Raw genomic sequence first — 22,945 nt, 5'->3', positions numbered from 1 at the left:
CTTTGTTGTATCTTTTGGCATCTGTACCTGTGATAACTAGCTGAAGTTACGCCACTAGGGATATTGAATGGTGTGGCATTCGGTTGCAACTATTGTAGATCTCTGTTTTTTCAGCCTCTGACTTCACCATTTCTTGAGGTGGATTAAATGCATCGAGCTTTAGTTCTGTTACATCTGGTGTTATGAAGCAAACAAGTCATACATAACTACTTGAGCTCATTTAAGTCGTTCATTTTTGTTTATTTTTTCCTTTTTTTTTCATAGACCGAATTGCATATTTTGATATACTGAGGTAGCATCAGGAACAAAAGAGTGGTAGCCTCTAATGCAGACACTGTTTATAGCTGTCATGTACAGTGTACCATAATCAGTGACGACTTTGACATTCAGCAGAGCCTCACGGACTACCTCATGATTTATCTTGAGCATGTCTTATGGTGTAATTCAGCCCAGTGACATCATGTTGCACCCAAATACCATGTTGCATCATTTCGGTTTGTTTAAAGCCCATTTCTCTCCCTCTTAATGTACAGGCCCCAATATTCTAGAAATTACATCTTCATTCTTCCATTTGCTCTTCAACTTAGTTGAGGTAGCATCAAGAACTGAGCTTCTAAATTAGAATTTTTGTCTTTATATTTTTTGTGTTCCTTTTTTTTTCTTTGATACTTGACCGCCATTTCCAACTTTAGTAGGATAGCACCAGGGACAGATGAAAAAAGGCCACACTCATTCACATCCATTCTCTAGCTTTCATGTGTAAAGCACTGAAACCACAGTTCCCTATCCACAATCAGGCCCTACAGACTTTTCCATGGTTTATCTTTGGTGTTTCACATAACTATTTCATTCCATTGATGGCAAGTCAGCTCCAGTATACTGCATTTTTCCAGTTCACACTATACATGCCTTTCACCCTCCTGCATGCTCAGGCCCCAATCACTCAGTTTTAAACTTCATCCTTCCATCTTCAACTTGGTCTTCCCTTTCATCCTTTTTCCCTCCACTTCTGACATATATCCTCTTTGTCAACCTTTTGTCGCTTGTTCCCTGTATATGTCCAAGCCATTTCAGTGCCCTTCTACATCTCTTTCAGCCACACTCTTTTTATTACCACACCTCTCTTATCTTTTCATTATTTACTTAATCAACTCTCTTACCACATATTGTCCTTAAGCATTCATTTCCGTCATACCCATCCTCCTCCGCACAGTCTTATCAATAGCCTATGCCTCACATGTCGGGGCTACTGTACCTTCAAACATTCCCATTTTTGCAGTCTCAGATAATGATCTCTGTCCACACATTCTTCGGTGCACTCAGAAACCCCCCCCCCCCCCCCCCCTTACCCACTGTGTGACTCACTTTTACGTCCATAGTTCCATTCACTGCCATGATCACTTCCAGCTTCTAAAACACTTTACTTTCTCCAATTTTTCTCCATTCAAACTCACATCCACAACTAACCTGTCCTCAACTCTGCTAAACCTAACAACCTTGCTTTTATTTACATTTATTCTCAAATTCCTCCTTTCACGCACCAACTTATGCAGTTGTACACTTAAATCTGCCACCACTGCCATAAACAATAACTAACTCACTTCCTAGGCCCTCTCATCCCCTACAGGCTACATACTTGCCCCTCTCTCCGAGACTCTTGCATATACCTCCCTCATCACCCCATCCATAAACAAATTAAATGGCTATGGTTACATCACACACCCCTGCCACAGACCAACCTTCACTTGGAACCATTCACTCTCCTCTCTTCCTACTCATATACATGCCTTAAACTCTTGATAAAAACTTCTCACTGCTTCTAGCAGCTTTCCTCCCACATCATATATTCTTTAGACCTTCCACAAGGCATCTTTATCAACCCCATCTTATGTTCTCTCCAAATCCTTAAATGCCTCATACAAATCCATCTATTTCTCTAGTTTTGTCACAAGTTCTTAAGTGCAGACACCTGATCCATGCATCCTTTATGTTTCTAGTTTTAGAAGATTGTAATACCGGAGGGGAGGATTTCCAGCCACCTGCTTCCCCCCCTCTTAGCTGCTTTCTGTGACATGCAGTTGTGGGTAGTATTCCTCTGTTGCTAGGGATAATATACTGTAAAGAATATGAGATGCACCTTCCTTGAGGTAGCATCAGTAACAAACTAACAGTTACTTCACCTGTCCACATCCTGTGGAGCTGTCATGTCGAATGAATTGAAACCAGAATCTACCATCCACAACTAAACCCCACAGACTATTCCATGGTTTACCTTGAGTACTTCTGCACTTGGTTTAGCCTGTTGATATTACACCATTCCCTCTGTACCGCATAAGTTCATTCTGTCCCATGCATGCCTCTCACCCCCTTGAATGTTCAGGTTCTAATACAGTTAAGAAGCCTCTATTCCATCCTTCCGTCTCCCTCTGGTTTCCCTTTCTCCTCCTTCTACTTTTGACTCATATCCTCTTTATTAAGCCTTTCTTCCCTCATCCTTTCCTTATGTGTCTTACCCATATCAACACATCTCTTGGTCAGTTTTGTCAATCATTCTCTGTTAACTACCACACTTCTCTCATACATTCATTACTTGATCAGTCCATCTTACACCATGTCCATTATTTGGTTCCAAGTGATGACAGGAAAATGCTGTGTACATGAGGAAATGGTTGGTGGAGAGATGATGAGGAGCATAGAGCTATGTCTTTTCCAAGTGGGCATGAGCACTGGCAGTCGAAATTTTCTGTTCAACTTTAGGGTGTGTCCCCCTTCTAGATGTGTGAACTAAAACAGTGGTGATAGAACTGTTGGCACAGCTGCTGTGGAGTTGCGGATGAATGGCTGGCATGTCTGGACAGTTGTTGAAGTCGGAAGCTGACATTCATCAGGTCTTCCATATGGCAGAGGTTAATGGAGAGAGATGAAAAATGGACTGCATATATAAGACCTGTATTTATCATCTGCTTGGTAGTGTCTGGATGGGTAAGGGAGTGAGGCAAGCGAAAGACTGATTTTATTGGGAATTTTCCTTTTGTCGCTCAAAAACCCATCTCCATGACTCCTCATCATCATGAGGATCCAAATTCTTCCAGTCTGTCTCTAATTGGAATTCCTTATAAAATCCTGTCAGCCATGGTAACGAATTGGCTTGGTGAACTATGACAGAAGCTATCTTTCATGTGGTAGAGGAGCTACTTTGGGAATATTCTGGCATCTGTAGTGGTTATCTGTTTTTTGTAGATTCGTGATGGAGTTTGTGGACTGAACAGCTAACATCACCTCTTGTTTCCTGGTTAATGGAGTCTTGGCTATAGTGTAGATATCCTCCAGCAAACCTGTTGTGAGCGCCATTATCAATTGGATACATTTTGCTTTATGTCTAACTTTGTTTATAAATTACCTCTTTTTTTCATGAGGCTAGGCAAGACCAGGATGCAGGAGGACGGTTACCATGCTATAGTATCACCTCATCTGAATTCTAATCATTCTTGTGGTCGTCATTTTAAACGGGAATTATGAGATTAACTTTAGAATGTGGTACTAGGAGAAGGGTACAGAAACACTGGTAAACATAGCAAGAACTGTATTAACATTGAGGAAATTCTAAGTAGAGAGAAAGTTCCCTCTTCAGAAGAGAATGTAAACCAGAGTCGTTTTCCATTGCTCATACAGGAGGAGAGATGTTAGCAAGAGTCACATATAGCTACTGCAGGAGGAGAGGCGAAGTCCTTTGTTGGTAGGAGAGGTGAAGCCTAAGTCCTGACGGTGGTTGGTGATGGTGCGAGTGCAGTAGGTGATTCTGAGGGCAAAGTGGAGTGGCCTCTGTTTTATTGCCTGGCCCAGCCAAACCTAACCTTGTCTAGGTACGATCGTCCATCTTTGTTCTGTTGTGTGAGGGGACAACAGAAATTACGAGCTTTTGATAACTTAGAAGCTGCATGAAGGATAAGGAAATGCTGGTATTATGATAAGTTTTGGGGCTTTAGAAAAAGAAATGGAGTATGTTTTGCCCTCAAGAAACTGTGAGATGAAGAAAACTAAATACATGATCATGGATTATGGCTAAAGGGGACAACCGAAAGATAATAGGTGAGAAATTGAAATCCATGGCAGCTTTATCATGCTTTAAGCCTAGCTCAGCTCAGACCAGCCATTGTCATTACACTGACCCACATAGACTCCCTGTATAGGGCCATGTTACGAAAATTTTGAGTGTTACCTGTGGCCCAGTTTGTCACAGATAACATGCATTGTGGTGGTGCAAAAGTAACATGAATGTAGGCTTAAGATTTCCATTGCATGTTTAGGCAACCATCTGATGTCTGGTTCTATTATTGGTCATTAGATGTCAGGCCTTGTTAGCATGCATCATAATGCCCCATTTTGATTTTTAAACCAGTATCTACTACGTGCTTGCTTTATTCTAAGTCTGGACACGAGTTATATGGGATGAAAATATGACTTAAGTAATATGATTTCTCTAGTTCCCATGAGAGCCTCAGATCCAACTGAAATGGCAGAAAAATTGGCCGTTGGCAAATGCTATAATGAACACATTTATGAACAAGGACAAGAAAATGTTCAGTGCATTGTTCACCGCGTAAATTAAGCCAAAATTAGAGTGGTACCAGGATCAAGAGAGATGAAATACAGTGAGAGATTTCGAAGCCATAAGTTTGTCCTCTGTGGAAAAGAGAGAAAAGTAGTGGGTGAGTTGATCACAACATTCAAGTTGCGAATATAGAATAAGTTAGAGGCTATAGCAAAAAAGATAACTGGCTAGATAAGACTCAGGTTATAGATGAAAAAGGTAAAACAAGAAAAGAAAGGATTTTTTTAACGTCGACGATATAGAAGTTGAGAAGTTTGAGGATAAGGAAGGTTTAAGAGATGAGGTGGCCCACATGAACTTAGGACTTTCTTACAAGATTAAGTAATGACAGTACACGCCCTTAGGGCAATGGCTCCTGACGAAGGTCTTCCCTGAACTTCAAACAAGAATTGCTTAGAGCTGTGCCGAAGACATTACTACGAATATTCATTGAAGACACTATCAAGGAAGGCATTATGAAAGAAGTAAATAAGTAAATATATCGTAATGATTTCTTAAAAAATTCGATAATGGTGTACTCTCCTACCCATGTTTTTTTATTTCATAGATGAAGGTGATATTAAGATGGGAATATGAAACTTGTTTTGATGGTTAGGAAATGTGTTTTGGCCAGCTCTTCTAAGACACTGAGAGCCTAGGACCTCAAACACCTTAAATTTTCAAATTTTCTCCGGGGGGTTGTTGTACCCCCCAAACCCCCACCTTAGAGTTCGTGATTTGTAAGGGGGGGGATTAATGCGTTGGAGGGGCCCACAATAATATAATGCTGGGCTTCTTTTGAACGCATTATGTTTTCTTTAAACCCATGCTCTTAGTGAAGCGGGTTGGGTACTGTGCAGGATGAAAAATCAGTGGGAATTTGAAGAGAAAACATTAGGTAATATAGATTATTCTACAGCCCACAAATGTCGTGAAATGGGACACATTTTCCATGATTATTTCTAAGCTATGTCATGGATGGTCTTTCATAACGTGTAAATATATCCAGCGATATAATATATATATATATATATATATATTTTTTTTTTTCATACTATTCGCCATCTCCCGCGTCTGCGAGGTAGCGCCAAGAACAGAGGACTGGGCCTTAGAGGGAAAATCCTCACCCGGCCCCCTTCTCTGTTCCTTCTTTTGGAAAATTAAAAAAAAAAGAAAAAAAGAGAGAGGGGAGGATTTCCAGCCACCCGCTCCCTCCCCTTTTAGTCGCCTTCTACGACACGCAGGGAATACGTGGGAAGTATTCTTTCTCCCCTATCCCCAGGGATATATATATATATATATATATATATATATATATATATATATATATATATATATATATTTTACCTGCGTGTTTATTTTATTTATTTTTTTTGGGGGTGTGAATTACTTTGAATGGGGTGAATTGAAGAGAATGAGGAAAAGACGTTGCTAATTAATATAAGGAATTAAAAAGGCTTTTAAGAAAAAAAAATGGGGAGGAATATTGCCAGAATAATGGTGGCTGGTTGGGGTTAGGTAGGAAGGAAGGGAAAGGGGGCGCTGCGGGAATGTAAACAAAACCCGCCATGTTTATGACCGACCCCCACACCTTTTACCACCCCCCTTTACCCCCCCCCCCAATCCCTAATCAGGGTGATGCGTCATGGGTCTTATTTAAGCATCGCCATCGTCTTATTTCGTATTATAACCTGGATGGCCATGCGGTTCTTATTTTGTAACGCCAATACGGTACTTATTTCGTATCGCCTGGGTCGTATTTCGTATCGTAATCAGTATATATATATATAGCGTTTACAGTACTTATTTTGTAGCGCCATTGTCTTATTTCGTATCATAATCAGTATATATAGCGTTTACAGTTCTTATTTTGAAGCGCCATCGTCTTATTTCGTATCATAATCAGTATATATAGCGTTTACAGTTCTTATTTTGTAGCGCAATCGTCTTATTTCGTATTATAATTAGTATATATAGCGTTTACAGTTCTTATTTTGTAGCGCCATTTTCTTATTTCGTATCATAATCAGTATATATAACGTTTACAGTTCTTATTTTGTAGCGCCATTTTCTTATTTCGTATCATAATCAGTATATATAGCTTTTACAGTTCTTATTTTGTAGCGCCATTTTCTTATTTCGTATCATAATCAGTATATATAGCTTTTACAGTTCTTATTTTGTAGCGCAATCGTTTTATTTCGTATCATAATCAGTATATATAACTTTTACAGTTTTTATTTTGTATCATAATCAGTATATATAATTTTTACAGTCATTATTTTGTAGCGCCATTGCCTTATTTCGTAACACGATCGCATTTCGGTTCTTATTTCGTATCGTGTTTGTCGTATTTTGTAATACGGTTCTTATTTCGTATTACCTTGGTCGTATTTTTATTATAGCAGTCACTTTAATAGCATTTACTTCCGGATCTGCATCCAGGGTTCTTAAAGCTGAACATTCTTGATTCTAGATATGTTACTCCACCTTTATGTACATATCTCCCTATCCCCTGTTGCACCACATACCCTGTAACTTCTTCCCTGTCGCACCACATACCTTGAAACTTCTCCCCTGTGGCACCACATACCTTGAAACTTCTCCCCTGTTGCACCACATACCTTGAAACTTCTCCCCAGTGGCACCACATACCTTGAAACTTCTCCCCTGATGCACCACATACCTTGAAACTTCTCCCCTGTGGCATCACATACCTTGAAACTTCTCCCCTGTTGCACCACATACCCTGTAACTTCTTCCCTGTCGCACCACATACCTTGAAACTTCTCCCCTGTGGTACCACATACCTTGAAACTTCTCCCCTGTTGCACCACATACCTTGAAAACTTCTCCCTGTCTCACCACACACCCTCTAACTTCTCCCCTGTCGCACCTCATACTCTCTAACTTCTTTCCTGTCGCACCATACACCCTCTAACTTCCCGTCGCACCACATACCCTCTAACTTCCCCCTGTCGCATTACACATCCTCTAACTTCTCCCCTGTCGCACCACATACCCTCTAACTTCCCCCTGTCGCACCACATACCCTTTAACGTCTCCCCTGTCGTACCGCATACCCTATAACTTCCCCCTGTCGCACCACATACCCTCTAACTTCCCCCTGTCGCACCACATACCCTTTAACGTCTCCCCTGTCGTACTGCATACCCTATAACTTCCCCCTGTCGCACCACATACCCTCTAACTTCTCCCCTGTCGCACCACATACCCTTTAACGTCTCCCCTGTCGTACCGCATACCCTATAACTTCTCCCCTGTCGCACCACATACCCTCTAACTTCTCCCCTGTCGCACCACATACCCTCCAACTTCCCCCTGTCGCACCGCGCACCCTCTAACTTCCCCACCCTGTCGCACCACATACCCTGGCACTCTATACTTCACTCCTGTTCGTATTTCTCCTTTCCATTCCTTTGTATTTCCGGCTTTTTAAAGTACAAAGTTCCTCCATCTGAACAAGTTTTTTAAACATGACGACGACTTGGACGACCTGAGAGCACGGGACGACCCCAGAACACGACGGATACGACCCCAGAGTACGACCCTTCGGTAAATTGGCCTAGCCATTGACCAGATCCTCAGTCGACGGTATGTGAACGCAATGGTGGTGTCTTTAGAGCTAGATTTAGGACGTTAGAGTTAAATTTAGAACGTTAGAGTTAGATTTAGAACGTTAGAGTTAGATTTAGAACGTTAGAGTTAGATTTAGAACGCATCTAAAAGGTAAGGTGAATATTAAACCGCGAGATAAAGTGGAAATTCATACAACCCTCACGCCATTAAAAAATATATATATATATATTATCCAGTTTACTCCGACCCTGGCGTGCGCAGTTTATTAAAAAAAAATGACGGAGGGAGTGTGCGTGTCCTCCCGGATGCCGCCATGGGAGTAATGGGGGCCATATATCGCCTGATGTTTGTGGATAAAGATGGTAGGAGAGTAATATTGATGCCAACCTGTTGTGTGTGTGTCTCTCTTTCTCTCCCCCCTCTCGGCCGCTACCCGGAACAGCGCCTGTGCAGGTGTAAACCCCCGAGGTACTGATTCTCACAGACTTCACATCCTTCATCTCCCTTATCACCCTTATCTTTCACTCAAGTCTCGCCTCTATCCGAAAGGTATTTTGATAGTATTGATTATGAATGTGAAGGAGAGTGGTAGGGTTGCAAGAGTGGAGGGAGAAATAGCGAAATGTTCAAGACCGTGAGGTTTTGGTAGCCATGATTGGCTGGTAGGTTGAGGGGTCGAGCCAGCATCCCTGAGCTGGGCTCGGCAGTCACCCTGGGAACTTGTGAGTGTAAAGACCTACAGCTCCGTCCTCCAAAATATAAAATCGAAAAAAAAAATAAGGAAATATTCATTGCTCGCTAAATTTCACAATTGGATAGGTAAAGGACGAAGAACCGCTGAAAATTAGTTTTCCATCGCCGATTTTAAGGGTTTACAATGAAAACTCGCTGTGGATTTTAATATATTTTTGATGTGTGCATGACGTCAGGTCATCTTCAAATCGAATTTATATATATATATAAATTTTTTTTCAGAATGTTTCTTCTATTTATTTGGCGCTCCAAATCGTGTGGGATACGCCGTTCTTGCTCCTGAAATTAGGGGGGGGGAGGTCGTATAGGGTTGTGATAGATATTGACCCAGTCTATTATAACCATTGACTTGGCCATTGTCATTTAGGTCTATTTCCATTTATGTAAGAAATAAATAGCCATTTTTTTTTTCGTCCGTAAATGAGAAGCCATTTTTTTTTTCGCCCATAAATGGGAGGCCATTTTTTTTTCTTACGTTACGTTAGTCAATTGGTCAAAAAAAAAAATAAATTTAATGGGGGGGTAATTTTGATAGAGGGGGGGAGGGGAAAGGGGGGGTTACTTATACACTTATATATAAGTGGCGACACTTTACAATTGTATATTAAAATTGATCGGTTTTCCTTTTAAACGTCAGAGAAATATAAAATTGCATTATATATATATATATATATATTATTATTTTCTCTCCGTTCTCATAAGCGAGTTATAATTAGGTAATTAATTTAATTATTTTTCAGAGATGCTAATTTTTTTTTCTCATTATTAAGTTATCTTCAAATTACACTCGAGAAATTTATTAATAATTCGGTCCAGAGATAAAATTTTGACCGGGTTCGCTTCGGTTAAGATAAAAACCGCTTTAAAAATGCTAATCCAAAATTTTTTTTATCTAAAAACTACTATTATTGAGCTAGTTTAACCTTGAGTTCAAGATGGTTCCTAAAATGTGTGTTATAATGCAGTTATTTCGTTATGACTTGGATGTAGATCAGTGTGTGTGTACAAGAGCTGGGGGAAAAAATCAATTAATCAATATCTCTCTGGCTCAGCTGTGTGTGTGTGTGTGTGTGTGTGTGTGTGTGTGTATGTGTGTGTATGTATGTATGTGTGTGTATGTATGTGTTTGCGTGTGTGTATGTGCAATGTGTTTGCATGTGTGTGTATGTGTGTGTGTTTATTTATGTATGTGTGTGTGTACTCCTCCTCCTCCTCCTCCTCTTCTTCTTCTTCTTCTTCTTCTTCTTCTTCTTCTTCTTCTTCTTCTTCTTTTACTGCTTCCTCCTCCTCCTCCTCCTCCTCCTCCTCCTCCTCCTCCTCTTCTTCTTCTTCTTCTTCTTCTTCTTCTTCTTCTTCTTCTTCTTCTTCTTCTATCTCCTCCTCCTCTTCTTCTTCTCCTTCCTCTTTTTCTTCTTCCTTCTCTTCTTCTTCTTCTTCTTCTTCTTATTATTATTATTATTATTATTATTATTATTATTATAATTATTATTATTATTATCATCATTATCATTATTATTATTATTATTATTATTATTATTATTATTATCATTATTATTATTATTATTATTATTATTATTATTATTATTATTATTATTATAATTATTATTATTAAAGGTTTGTTGACTGAATGTAGGTGGAGGTTGAAAACGCACAGAGATGATAACTGGAGTCGTTAACAAGGGGGAGTCATTACACAGACTTAATTGGCAGTTTGCAGTGTGTGTGTGTGTGTGTGTGTGTGTGTGTGTGTGTGTGTGTGTGTGGTGGGGGGGGGGGGGGGGGGGGAGGCTGCATTTGCCAATTCCCGTATGGGGCGCTGACCTTGGCGGCTCGGTGTCGAACTGCAACAAGGGGACGAGGGATCTCTCTGGTACCAGTTGACGGTGGTGGGGTGGTGTGTAAGATGATGGAGGGGGGAGGGTTGTGTGAGTCTACTACAGGAGGGGAGGAGGGCCTAGTTTTGCACCCCGTACATGGAAGACAAGGGTGGTCTGAGGGTAGATATTTAAGGTGGGATGGTCTTTGTGGTCTTGGCTCTGATCACAGATACACCGGTAGTGGAGATAAGGTCTGTCTGGTTCGTTTGAAGGTCTGTTCTTCGCCCGTTTTGGACTGGTCCGGACTTTTTAAACATGGGGCTGATGGTCCGCGACACGGATGGTCCGCGACACGGATGGTCCACGTCACGGATATGGTCCGCGTCACGGATATGGTCCGCGTCACGGATGGTCCGCGTCACTGATATGGTCCGCGTCACGGATGGTCCGAGACACGGATGGTCCGCGACACGGATGGTCCGCGTCACGGATATGGTCCGCGTCACGGATGGTCCGCGTCACGGATATGGTCGGCGTCACGGATGGTCCGCGACACGGATGGTCCGCTACACCACCGTGGACTTTGGCGAGGAAGTCCTTTTCCCCAGTGGGGTGTCGGGGGGGGGGGGGGGGCTGCCACTGCTGGCAAGTGGGTGAGTAGGGCGTAGGTTCGAATCCTGGTTACGGCAGTGGGCCCACAGTCAACTCAGCTGTTCATCCTCCCTTAGAGGATGGTCGATAGATTAGATGTATATTCTTAGCCCAGGGTATCTTTCTATCTATCTTTCTGTCTATCTATCTATATCTGTCTATCTGTCTACCTATCTATCTATGTATCTGTCTATCTATCCAGCAAATATAGAATAGACAGATAGTCTCGATAGATTGATAATTGAGGATTATCTATCATACTAGGATCACAAGGTGTATGGTCTTATGAGTCGGGTCTTATGAGCAGTCTTGGGCGAGGATAGACCACCCTTGTGAAGCAACGAGGCAAATTGCTTCGTCTGTCCGAAAAAAATTATATATATAAACTTTGGAATATTTGGACACTTCCTTTAGAATATTTGGGACACTTCCTATGGAATATTTGGACACTTCCTTTGGAGTATTTGGGACACTTCCTATGGAATATTTGGACACTTCCTATGGAATATTTGGACACTTCCTATGGAATATTTGGTACACTTCCTATGGAATATTTGGAAACTTCCTTTAGAATACTTGGGACACTTCCTATGGATCATTTGGACACTCTTTGGAATACTTGGACACTTCCTATGGAATATTTGGACACTTCCTATGGAATATTTGGACACTTCCTATGGAATATTTGGACACTTCCTATGGAATATTTGGACACTTCCTTTGGAATACTTGGGACACTTCCTATGGAATATTTGGACACTTCCTTTGGAATACGTAGGTCACTTCCTATGGAATATTTGGACACTTCCTTTGGAGTATTTGGACACTTCCTTTGGAATATTTGGGACACTTCCTATGGAATATGTGGACACTTCCTTTGGAGTATTTGGACACTTCCTTTGGAGTATTTGGACACTTCCTATGGAATATTTGGACACTTCCTTTGGAGTATTTGGACACTTCCTTTGGAGTATTTGGACACTTCCTATGGAATATTTGGACACTTCCTATGGAATACTTGGGACACTTCCTATGGAATACTTGGACACTTTCTGTGGAATATTTGGGACACTTCCTCTGGAATATTTGGACACTTCCTATGGAATATTTGGACACTTCCTCTGGAATATTTGGACACTTCCTATGGAGGATTTGGACACTTCCTCTGGAATATTTGGACACTTCCTTTATAATACTTGGGACACTTCCTATGGAATATTTGGACACTTCCTCTGGAATATTTGGACACTTCCTATGGAGGATTTGGACACTTCCTCTGGAATATTTGGACACTTCCTTTATAATACTTGGGACACTTCCTATGGAATATTTGGACACTTCCTCTGGAATATTTGGACACTTCCTATGGAGGATTTGGACACTTCCTATGGAATATTTGGACACTTCCTATGGAATATTTGGACACTTCCTTTAGAATACTTGGACACTTTCTCTGGAATATTTGGACACTTCCTTTGGGACACTTCCTATGCAATATTTGGACACTTCCTTTAGAATACTTGGACACTTTCTCTGGAATATTTGGACACTTCCTTTGGGACACTTCCTATGGAATATTTGGACACTTCCCTATATCTGGCGTCTGTTATTTTGATCCTTTTAGAGCTAATTAGAATATTATCTATCGACATTTTGATACGAATATCTTCGTTCATATCTATTGTGGTTTCGATGAAGATGATTAATGACTGAACAGGAGAATGGCCATAGCTTAGTGTGCCATAGTCCATCTTTTTCTCTGGTCGTTTCCGTAGGGAGGTCTGTGTGTGAGTCGTGGTCGGAGGTGGGTCTGTGTGTGAGTCGTGGTCGGAAGGAGGTCTGTGTGAGTCGTAGGAAGTCTGTGTGAGTCGTAGGAGGTCTTGTGTGAGTCGGGGATGGTCGGGAGGTCTGTGTGAGTCGTGGGAGGTCTGTGTGAGTCGGGGGTAGTCGCAGGGTGGTCTGTATGAGTCGGGGGTGGCCGGAGGGAGGTCTGTGTGAGTCGAGAGTGGTCGGAGGGAGATCTGTGTGAGTCGGGGGTGGCCGGAAGGAGGTCTGTGTGAGTCGGGGGTGATCGTAGGGAGGTCTGTGTGAGTCGAGAGTGGTCGGAGGGAGGTCTGTCTGAGTCGGGGGTGGCCCGAGGGAGGTCTGTGTGAGTCGAGAGTGGTCGGAGGGAGATCTGTGTGAGTCGGGGGTGGTCGGAGGGAGGTCTGTGTGAGTCGGGGGTGGCCGGAGGGAGGTCTGTGTGAGTCGGGGGTGGTCACAGGGAGGTCTGTGTGAGTCGGGAGTGTCCGCAGGGAGGTCTGTGTGAGTCGGGGGTAGTCGCAGGGAGGTCTGTGTGAGTCGGGGGTGGCCGGAGGGAGGTTGTGTGAGTCGGGGATGGTCGGAAGGAGGTCTGTGTGAGTTGTGGGAGCTCTTGTGTGAGTCGGGGATGGTCGGAAGGAGGTCTGTGTGAGTCGTGGGAGCTCTTGTGTGAGTCGGGGATGGTCGGAAGGAGGTCTGTGTGAGTCAGGGGTGGTCACAGGGAGGTCTGTGTGAGTCAGGGGTGGTCACAGGGAGGTCTGTGTGAGTCGGGGGTGGCCGGAGGGAGGCCTGTGTGTGAACCAGGGGGGTGGCCGCCATCTTGTCCAGCCGTGGAAGACCTCGTCTTGATTGAGTTCCCACCGCGAACTGCCATGGACAATTTATTCTCTACCGGCTGAGTTACCTGAGAAACTCATGGAACAATTTATTCTCCAAGGCCTGAGTTCGCGTAGGTACGCACCGGCCAATTTATTCTTTACCGGCTGAGTTCCCTTAAGAACCCACCGGCCAATTTATTCTTTACCGGCTGAGTTCCCTTAAGAACCCACTGGCCAATTTATTCTTTACTGGCTGAGTTCCCTTAAGAACCCACCGGCCAATTTATTCTTTACCGGCTGCGTTCCCTTAAGAACCCACTGGCCAATTTATTCTTTACCGGCTGCGTTCCCTTAGGAACTCGCTGGATAATTTATTCTTTACCGGTTGAGTTCCCTTAAGAACCCACCGGCCAATTTATTCTTTACCGGCTGAGTTCCCTTAAGAACCCACCGGCCAATTTATTCTTTACCGGCTGAGTTCGCCTTAGAAACGCACTGGCCAGTTTATTCTCCAGCGTCTCAGTTCGCCTGAGAACGCATCGGCCAATTTATTCCCCGAGAGCGTGTTGCTTCGCGGGCAATTTTATCTCCGCTCTCGTGTGTGTGTGTGTATGTGTGTGTGTGTGTGTGTGTGTGTGTGTGTGTGTGTGTGTGTGTGTGTGTGTGTGTGTGTGTGTGTATGTGTGTGTGTGTGTGTGTGTGTGTGTGTGTGTGTGTGTGTGAGGTTTTTATGGTCTTCCATGTGTGGAAGACGAGAGAGAGAGAGAGAGAGAGAGAGAGTCGTCCATTTTCCCCTTTGTCTCCCTTCGTCAGGTGGGTCTTTGGTCTTCGTCAGGTGGGTCTTTGGTCTTCGTCAGGTGGGTCTTTGGTCTTCGTTAGATGGGTCTCTGGTCTTCTTCAGGGGGATTTCTGGTCTTCGTCAGGTGGATTTCTGGTCTTCGTCAGATGGGTCCCTGGTCTTCGTCAGGTGGGTCTCTGGTCTTCGTCTGGCGGGTCTCTGGTCTTCGTCAGGCGGGTCTTTGGTCTTCGTCAGGTGGATTTCTGGTCCTCGTCAGATGGGTCTCTGGTCTTCGTCAGGTGGGTCTTTGGTCTTCTTCAGGCGGGTCTCTGGTCTTCGTCAGGCGGGTCTCTGGTCTTCGTCAGGTACACAGCACTTTGTTCCAAGGCACACCACAGCAAGTAACACATACACACTCCCATCCACACCACAGCAAGTAACACATACACACTCCCTACCACACCACAGCAAGTAACACATACACACTCCCTACCACACCACAGCAAGTAACACATACACACTCCCTACCACACCACAGCAAGTAACACATACTCCCATCCACACCACAGCAAGTAACACATACACACTCCCTACCACACCACAGCAAGTAACACATACACACTCCCCACCACACCACAGCAAGTAACACATACACACTCCCATCCACACCACAGCAAGTAACACATACACACTCCCTACCACACCACAGCAAGTAAGACTTACACACTCCCTACCACACCACAGCAAGTAACACATACACACTCCCCACCACACCACAGCAAGTAACACATACACACTCCCATCCACACTACAGCAAGTAACACATACACACTCCCATCCACACCACAGCAAGTAACACATACACACTCCCTACCACACCACAGCAAGTAACACATACACACTCCCTACCACACCACAGCAAGTAACACATACACACTCCCCACCACACCACAGCAAGTAACACATACACACTCCCATCCACACCACAGCAAGTAACACGTACACACTCCCCGCCACACCACAGCAAGTAACACATACACACTCCCTGCCACACCACAGCAAGTAACACATACACACTCCCCACCACACCACAGCAAGTAACACATACACACTCCCCGCCACACTACAGCAAGTAACACATACACACTCCCTACCACACCACTCAAAGTAACACATACACACTCCCTACCACACCACAGCAAGTAACACATACACACTCCCATCCACACCACAGCAAGTAACACATACACACTCCCCGCCACACCACAGCAAGTAACACATACACACTCCCCGCCACACCACAGCAAGTAACACATACACACTCCCTACCACACCACAGCAAGTAACACATACACACTCCCCACCACACCACAGCAAGTAACACATACACACTCCCCGCCACACAACTGCAAGTAACACATACACACTCCCCGCCACACCACAGCAAGTAACACATACACACTCACCGCCACACCACAGCAAGTAACACATACACACTCCCCGCCACACCACAGCAAGTAACACATACACACTCCCATCCACACCACAGCAAGTAACACATACACACCCCGCCACACCACAGCAAGTAACACATACACACTCCCATCCACACCACAGCAAGTAACACATACACACTCCCCGCCACACCACAGCAAGTAACACATACACACTCCCATCCACACCACAGCAAGTAACACATACACACTCCCTACCACACCACAGTAAGTAACACATACACACTCCCTACCACACCACAGCAAGTAACACATACACACTCCCTACCACACCACAGCAAGTAACACATACACACTCCCTACCACACCACAGTAAGTAACACATACACACTCCCCGCCACACCACAGCAAGTAACACATACACACTCCTCGCCACACCACAGCAAGTAACACATACACACTCCCCGCCACACCACAGCAAGTAACACATACACACTCCCATCCACACCACAGCAAGTAAAACATACATACTCCCATCCACACCACAGCAAGTAACACATACATACTCCCCACTACACCACAGCAAGTAGCACATACACTCGCCCAACCATACCACAGCAAGTAGCACATACACACTCCCCACTCACTACCACAGCAAGTAGCACATATACACTCCCCACCACCACAGTAAGTAGCACATACACTCTCGCATCCACACCACAGCAAGTAACACAAACACACTCCCCACCACACCACAGCAAGTAGCACATAAACACTCCCATCCACACCATAGAAGTAACACATACGCACACACCCCACCACATCCCACAGCAAGTAACACATACACACCCCACCACACCACAGCAAGAAACACATACACACTCCCCACCACACCACAGCAAGTAACACATACACACCACACCACAGCAAGTAGCACATACACACTCCCCACCACATCACAGCTAGTAACACATACACACCACACCACAGCAAGTAGCACATACACACTCCCCACCACACCACAGCAAGTAACACATACACACCACAGCAAGTAGCACATACACACTCCCCACCACACCACAGCAAGTAACACATGCACACCACACCACAGCAAGTAGCACATACACACTCCACACCACAGCAAGTAACACATACAAACCACACCACAGCAAGTAGCACATACACACTCCCCACCAAACCACAGCAAGTAACACATACACACCACACCACAGCAAATAACACATACACCCCACACCACAGCAAGTAGCACATACACACTCCCCACCACACCACAGCAAGTAACACATACACACCACACCACAGCAAGTAGCACATACGCACTCCCCACCACACCACAGCAAGAAACAAATACACACTCCCCACCACACCACAGCAAGTAACACATACACACTCCCCACCACACCACAGCAAGTAGCACATACACACTCCCCACCACACCACAGCAGGTAGCACATACACACTCCCCACCACACCACAGCAAGTAACACACACCAATAGACACAAGACCTAACCCTTCCACAATACCAGCGTCAAAAAAAGATAAAAAGATAAAAAAAATAAAAAGATAGATAAAAAGATAAGAAAAAAAAGACGTAATAGAGATAAAATGACGTCATGATGTACAGGGAATTTAAAAATTGATGAAAGAGGAGCCTTGAACTTTAACCTTCTAGTCTGGTGCATCAATACCTCCCCTCCTTGGCGTCCAGATGAGTTGATGATGATTGATGACAGCCTGGGAATTGATGATGATGATTGATGACAGCCTGGGAGTTGATGATGATGATTGATGACAGCCTGGGAGTTGATGATGATGATGATTGATGACAGCCTGGGAGTTGATGATTGATGATTGATGACAGCCTGGGAGTTGATGATGATGATTGATGACAGCCTGGGAGTTGATGATGATGATTGATGACAGCCTGGGAGTTGATGATAATGATTGATGACAGCCTGGGAGTTGATGATGATGATTGATGACAGCCTGGGAGTTGATGATGATGATTGATGACAGCCTGGGAGTTGATGATGATGATTGATGACAGCCTGGGAGTTGATGATGATGGTTGATGACAGCCTGGGAGTTGATGATAATGATGATTGATGACAGCCTGGGAGTTGATGATGATGATGATTGATGACAGCCTGGGAGTTGATGATGATGATTGATGACAGCCTGGGAGTTGATGATTGATGAGAGCCTGGGAGTTGATGATGATGATTGATGACAGCCTGGGAGTTGATGATGATGATTGATGACAGCCTGGGAGTTGATGATGATGATGATTGATGACAGCCTGGGAGTTGATGATTGATGACAGCCTGGGAGTTGATGATGATGATTGATGACAGCCTGGGAGTTGATGATGATGATTGATGACAGCCTGGGAGTTGATGATAATGATTGATGACAGCCTGGGAGTTGATGATGATGATTGATGACAGCCTGGGAGTTGATGATGATGATTGATGACAGCCTGGGAGTTGATGATAATGATGATTGATGACAGCCTGGGAGTTGATGATGATGATGATTGATGACAGCCTGGGAGTTGATGATGATGATTGATGACAGCCTGGGAGTTGATGATTGATGAGAGCCTGGGAGTTGATGATGATGATTGATGACAGCCTGGGAGTTGATGATGATAATGATTGATGACAGCCTGGGAGTTGATGATTGATGACAGCCTGGGAGTTGATGATGAAGATGATTGATGACAACCTGGGAGTTGATGATGATAATGATTGATGACAGCCTGGGAGTTGATGATTGATGACAGCCTGGGAGTTGATGATTGATGATTGATGACAGCCTGGGAGTTGATGATTGATGATTGATGACAGCCTGGGAGTTGATGATGATGATTGATGACAGCCTGGGAGTTGATGATTGATGATTGATGACAGCCTGGGAGTTGATGATAATGATTGATGACAGCCTGGGAGTTGATGATGATGATTGATGACAGCCTGGGAGTTGATGATAATGATTGATGACAACCTGGGAGTTGATGATTGATGACAGCCTGGGAGTTGATGATGATGATTGATGACAGCCTGGGAGTTGATGATTGATGATTGATGACAGCCTGGGAGTTGATGATTGATGACAGCCTGGGAGTTGATGATGATGATTGATGACAGCCTGGGAGTTGATGATGATGATTGATGACAGCCTGGGAGTTGATGATAATGATTGATGACAGCCTGGGAGTTGATGATGATGATTGATGACAGCCTGGGAGTTGATGATGATGATTGATGACAGCCTGGGAGTTGATGATTGATGATTGATGACAGCCTGGGAGTTGATGATTGATGACAACCTGGGAGTTGATGATGATGATTGATGACAGCCTGGGAGTTGATGATTGATGACAGCCTGGGAGTTGATGATGATGATTGATGACAGCCCGGGAGTTGATGATTGATGATTGATGACAGCCTGGGAGTTGATGATTGATGATTGATGACAGCCTGGGAGTTGATGATGATGATTGATGACAGCCTGGGAGTTGATGATGATGATTGATGACAGCCTGGGAGTTGATGATAATGATTGATGACAGCCTGGGAGTTGATGATGATGATTGATGACAACCTGGGAGTTGATGATGATGATGATTGATGACAGCCTGGGAGTTGATGATGATGATTGATGACAGCCTGGGAGTTGATGATGATGATTGATGACAGCCTGGGAGTTGATGATAATGATGATTGATGACAGCCTGGGAGTTGATGATGATGATTGATGACAGCCTGGGAGTTGATGATTGATGAGAGCCTGGGAGTTGATGATGATGATTGATGACAGCCTGGGAGTTGATGATGATAATGATTGATGACAGCCTGGGAATTGATGATGATGACTGATGACAGCCTGGGAGTTGATGATTGATGATTGATGACAGCCTGGGAGTTGATGATGATAATGATTGATGACAACCTGGGAGTTGATGATGATGATTGATGACAACCTGGGAGTTGATGATTGATGATTGATGACAGCCTGGGAGTTGATGATGATAATGATTGATGACAACCTGGGAGTTGATGATGATGATGATAATTGATGACAGCCTGGGAGTTGATGATGATAATTGATGACAGCCTGGGAGTTGATGATGATGATGATTGATGACAACCTGGGAGTTGATGATGATGATTGATGACAACCTGGGAGTTGATGATGATGATGATGATGATTGATGACAGCCTGGGAGTTGATGATTGATGACAGCCTGGGAGTTGATGATGATGATTGATGTCGTAATGAATTATTAATTTGACCGCTTCAGTGTGTTGATGCCGACGGCCCGGTACAACATTGGACATGGTCTGTGCCTGGGCCACTTTGAACGCAGACGCTCCCCTCAGCGTGTATTGAACGCCGCACCACCCATGGATGTAGTGGCGTGAACGCAGACGCTCCCCTCGGCGTGTGTTGAACGCCGCACCACCCATGGCTGTAGTGAACGCAGACGACACACCCAGCGTGTGTTGAACGCACCCCAAGAGGTGGTGGTTGATGTGAACGCCGACACCCACCCACCTCTTTCCCTCAGCGTGCGTTGAACGCACCACCCATGGATGTAGCTACTTGAACGCCGACACCCCACCCCACCTACACCCCCAGCTGAACTACCCCGTCCCTAATGGAGTGTTGAACGCGGGCGGCCGCTGGGGCGTTCGAAGGGCACGATGGTGAAACGCAAGCCAGCAGACGATGACTGGGTGAGGGAGGAGCTGGCGGTGCCCCTCCCCATACAGACCTTCCTCTGGCGACAGAGCAGGTGAGTGGTGAGGGGAAATGGGGGAGGGGAGTAGTGTGAGGGCTGGTGGGAGAGTAGTGTGAGAGGGGATGGGAGAGTAGTGTGAGGGCTGGTGGGAGAGTAGTGTGAGAGGGGATGGGAGAGTAGTGTGAGGGCTGGTGGGAGAGTAATGTGAGAGGGGATGGGAGAGTAGTGTGAGGGCTGGTGGGAGAGTAATGTGAGAGGGGATGGGAGAGTGGTGTGAGGGCTGGTGGGAGAGTAATGTGAGAGGGGATGGGAGAGTAGTGTGAGGGCTGGTGGGAGAGTAATGTGAGAGGGGATGGGAGAGTGGTGTGAGGGCTGGTGGGAGAGTAATGTGAGAGGGGATGGGAGAGTAGTGTGAGGGCTGGTGGGAGAGTAATGTGAGAGGGGATGGGAGAGTGGTGTGAGGGCTGGTGGGAGAGTAATGTGAGAGGGGATGGGAGAGTAGTGTGAGGGCTGGTGGGAGAGTAGTGTGAGAGGGGATGGGAGAGTGGTGTGAGGGCTGGTGGGAGAGTAATGTGAGAGGGGATGGGAGAGTGGTGTGAGGGCTGGTGGGAGAGTAATGTGAGAGGGGATGGGAGAGTAGTGTGAGGGCTGGTGGGAGAGTAATGTGAGAGGGGATGGGAGAGTGGTGTGAGGGCTGGTGGGAGAGTAATGTGAGAGGGGATGGGAGAGTAGTGTGAGGGCTGGTGGGAGAGTAATGTGAGAGGGGATGGGAGAGTGGTGTGAGGGCTGGTGGGAGAGTAATGTGAGAGGGGATGGGAGAGTAGTGTGAGGGCTGGTGGGAGAGTAGTGTGAGAGGGGATGGGAGAGTAGTGTGAGGGCTGGTGGGAGAGTAATGTGAGAGGGGATGGGAGAGTAGTGTGAGGGCTGGTGGGAGAGTAATGTGAGAGGGGATGGGAGAGTGGTGTGAGGGCTGGTGGGAGAGTAATGTGAGAGGGGATGGGAGAGTAGTGTGAGGGCTGGTGGGAGAGTAGTGTGAGAGGGGATGGGAGAGTAGTGTGAGGGCTGGTGGGAGAGTAATGTGAGAGGGGATGGGAGAGTAGTGTGAGGGCTGGTGGGAGAGTAATGTGAGAGGGGATGGGAGAGTGGTGTGAGGGCTGGTGGGAGAGTAATGTGAGAGGGGATGGGAGAGTAGTGTGAGGGCTGGTGGGAGAGTAATGTGAGAGAGGTGGGAGAGTAGTGTGAAAGGTCCTAGGAGAGTGACGTATAGAATAATGGGACTGTGGGGCTAGGACGATGATGGGACTGTCAGGCTAGGATGATGATGGGACTGTCAGGCTAGGATGATGATGGTGATGGGACGATGAGGCTCATATTAATCTAAGTATGATTGATGCATTTTTCCACCATATAATATCACATTTCCACATAGCATAACACACACACACACACACACATACACACACACACATACACACACACACATACGCATACACACACACATACGCATACACACACACATACGCATACACACACACACACACACACACACACACACACACACACACACACACACACACACACACGTGTACACATGTACACACACACACGAGTGTGTAATAACACCACACCCTCCTCTTGGTGTAACGTAATTACGTCACTATGAATTGGGTGATTAGCAACGACCCATACACACGTGATGGAGGGGGTGGAGGGGGGAAGGGGGGGTTATACAGCCCCCTGGAGAAGGGGGGAGGGGGGTTGTACAGCCCCCTGCCCCCCTAAAACCCCCTCCCTTCCTGTACTGTATAAATAGGTCATTACCAAATAGTGTGTGTGTGGGGGTGTGGGGGGGGGGAACTTGTGACCTTATACAGGACTCCCACACTGACCTTGACCCCACAGTGTGTGGGTGGT

At 45.1% G+C, this 22,945-nt stretch overlaps 1 protein-coding gene across 18 annotated transcripts in view; it reads left to right on the top strand.

The window, feature by feature from the left end:
* The first annotated feature begins 8,909 nt into the window (after positions 1–8,909).
* unc80 (unc80, NALCN channel complex subunit) overlaps positions 8,910–22,945 on the top strand; it is a 283,207-nt gene continuing 269,171 nt past the window's right edge. For all 18 annotated transcript variants that reach the window (XR_011714624.1, XM_071677907.1, XM_071677920.1 and 15 more), the window contains exons 1-2: positions 8,910–9,010; positions 20,591–21,085. Coding sequence is in view for 17 of the 18 variants with exons in the window: in XM_071677907.1 (XP_071534008.1) it covers positions 20,994–21,085 (92 nt within the window). In the remaining variant the exon portion in view is untranslated. The remainder of the gene's footprint in view (positions 9,011–20,590; positions 21,086–22,945) is intronic.

This window comes from Panulirus ornatus, chromosome 26 (assembly GCF_036320965.1).
Source record: "Panulirus ornatus isolate Po-2019 chromosome 26, ASM3632096v1, whole genome shotgun sequence".
In the NCBI taxonomy this organism is placed as follows: domain Eukaryota; kingdom Metazoa; phylum Arthropoda; class Malacostraca; order Decapoda; family Palinuridae; genus Panulirus; species Panulirus ornatus.
Note: the sequence above shows the minus strand (reverse complement) of the source record. Positions and strands in the feature narration are given on the sequence as shown.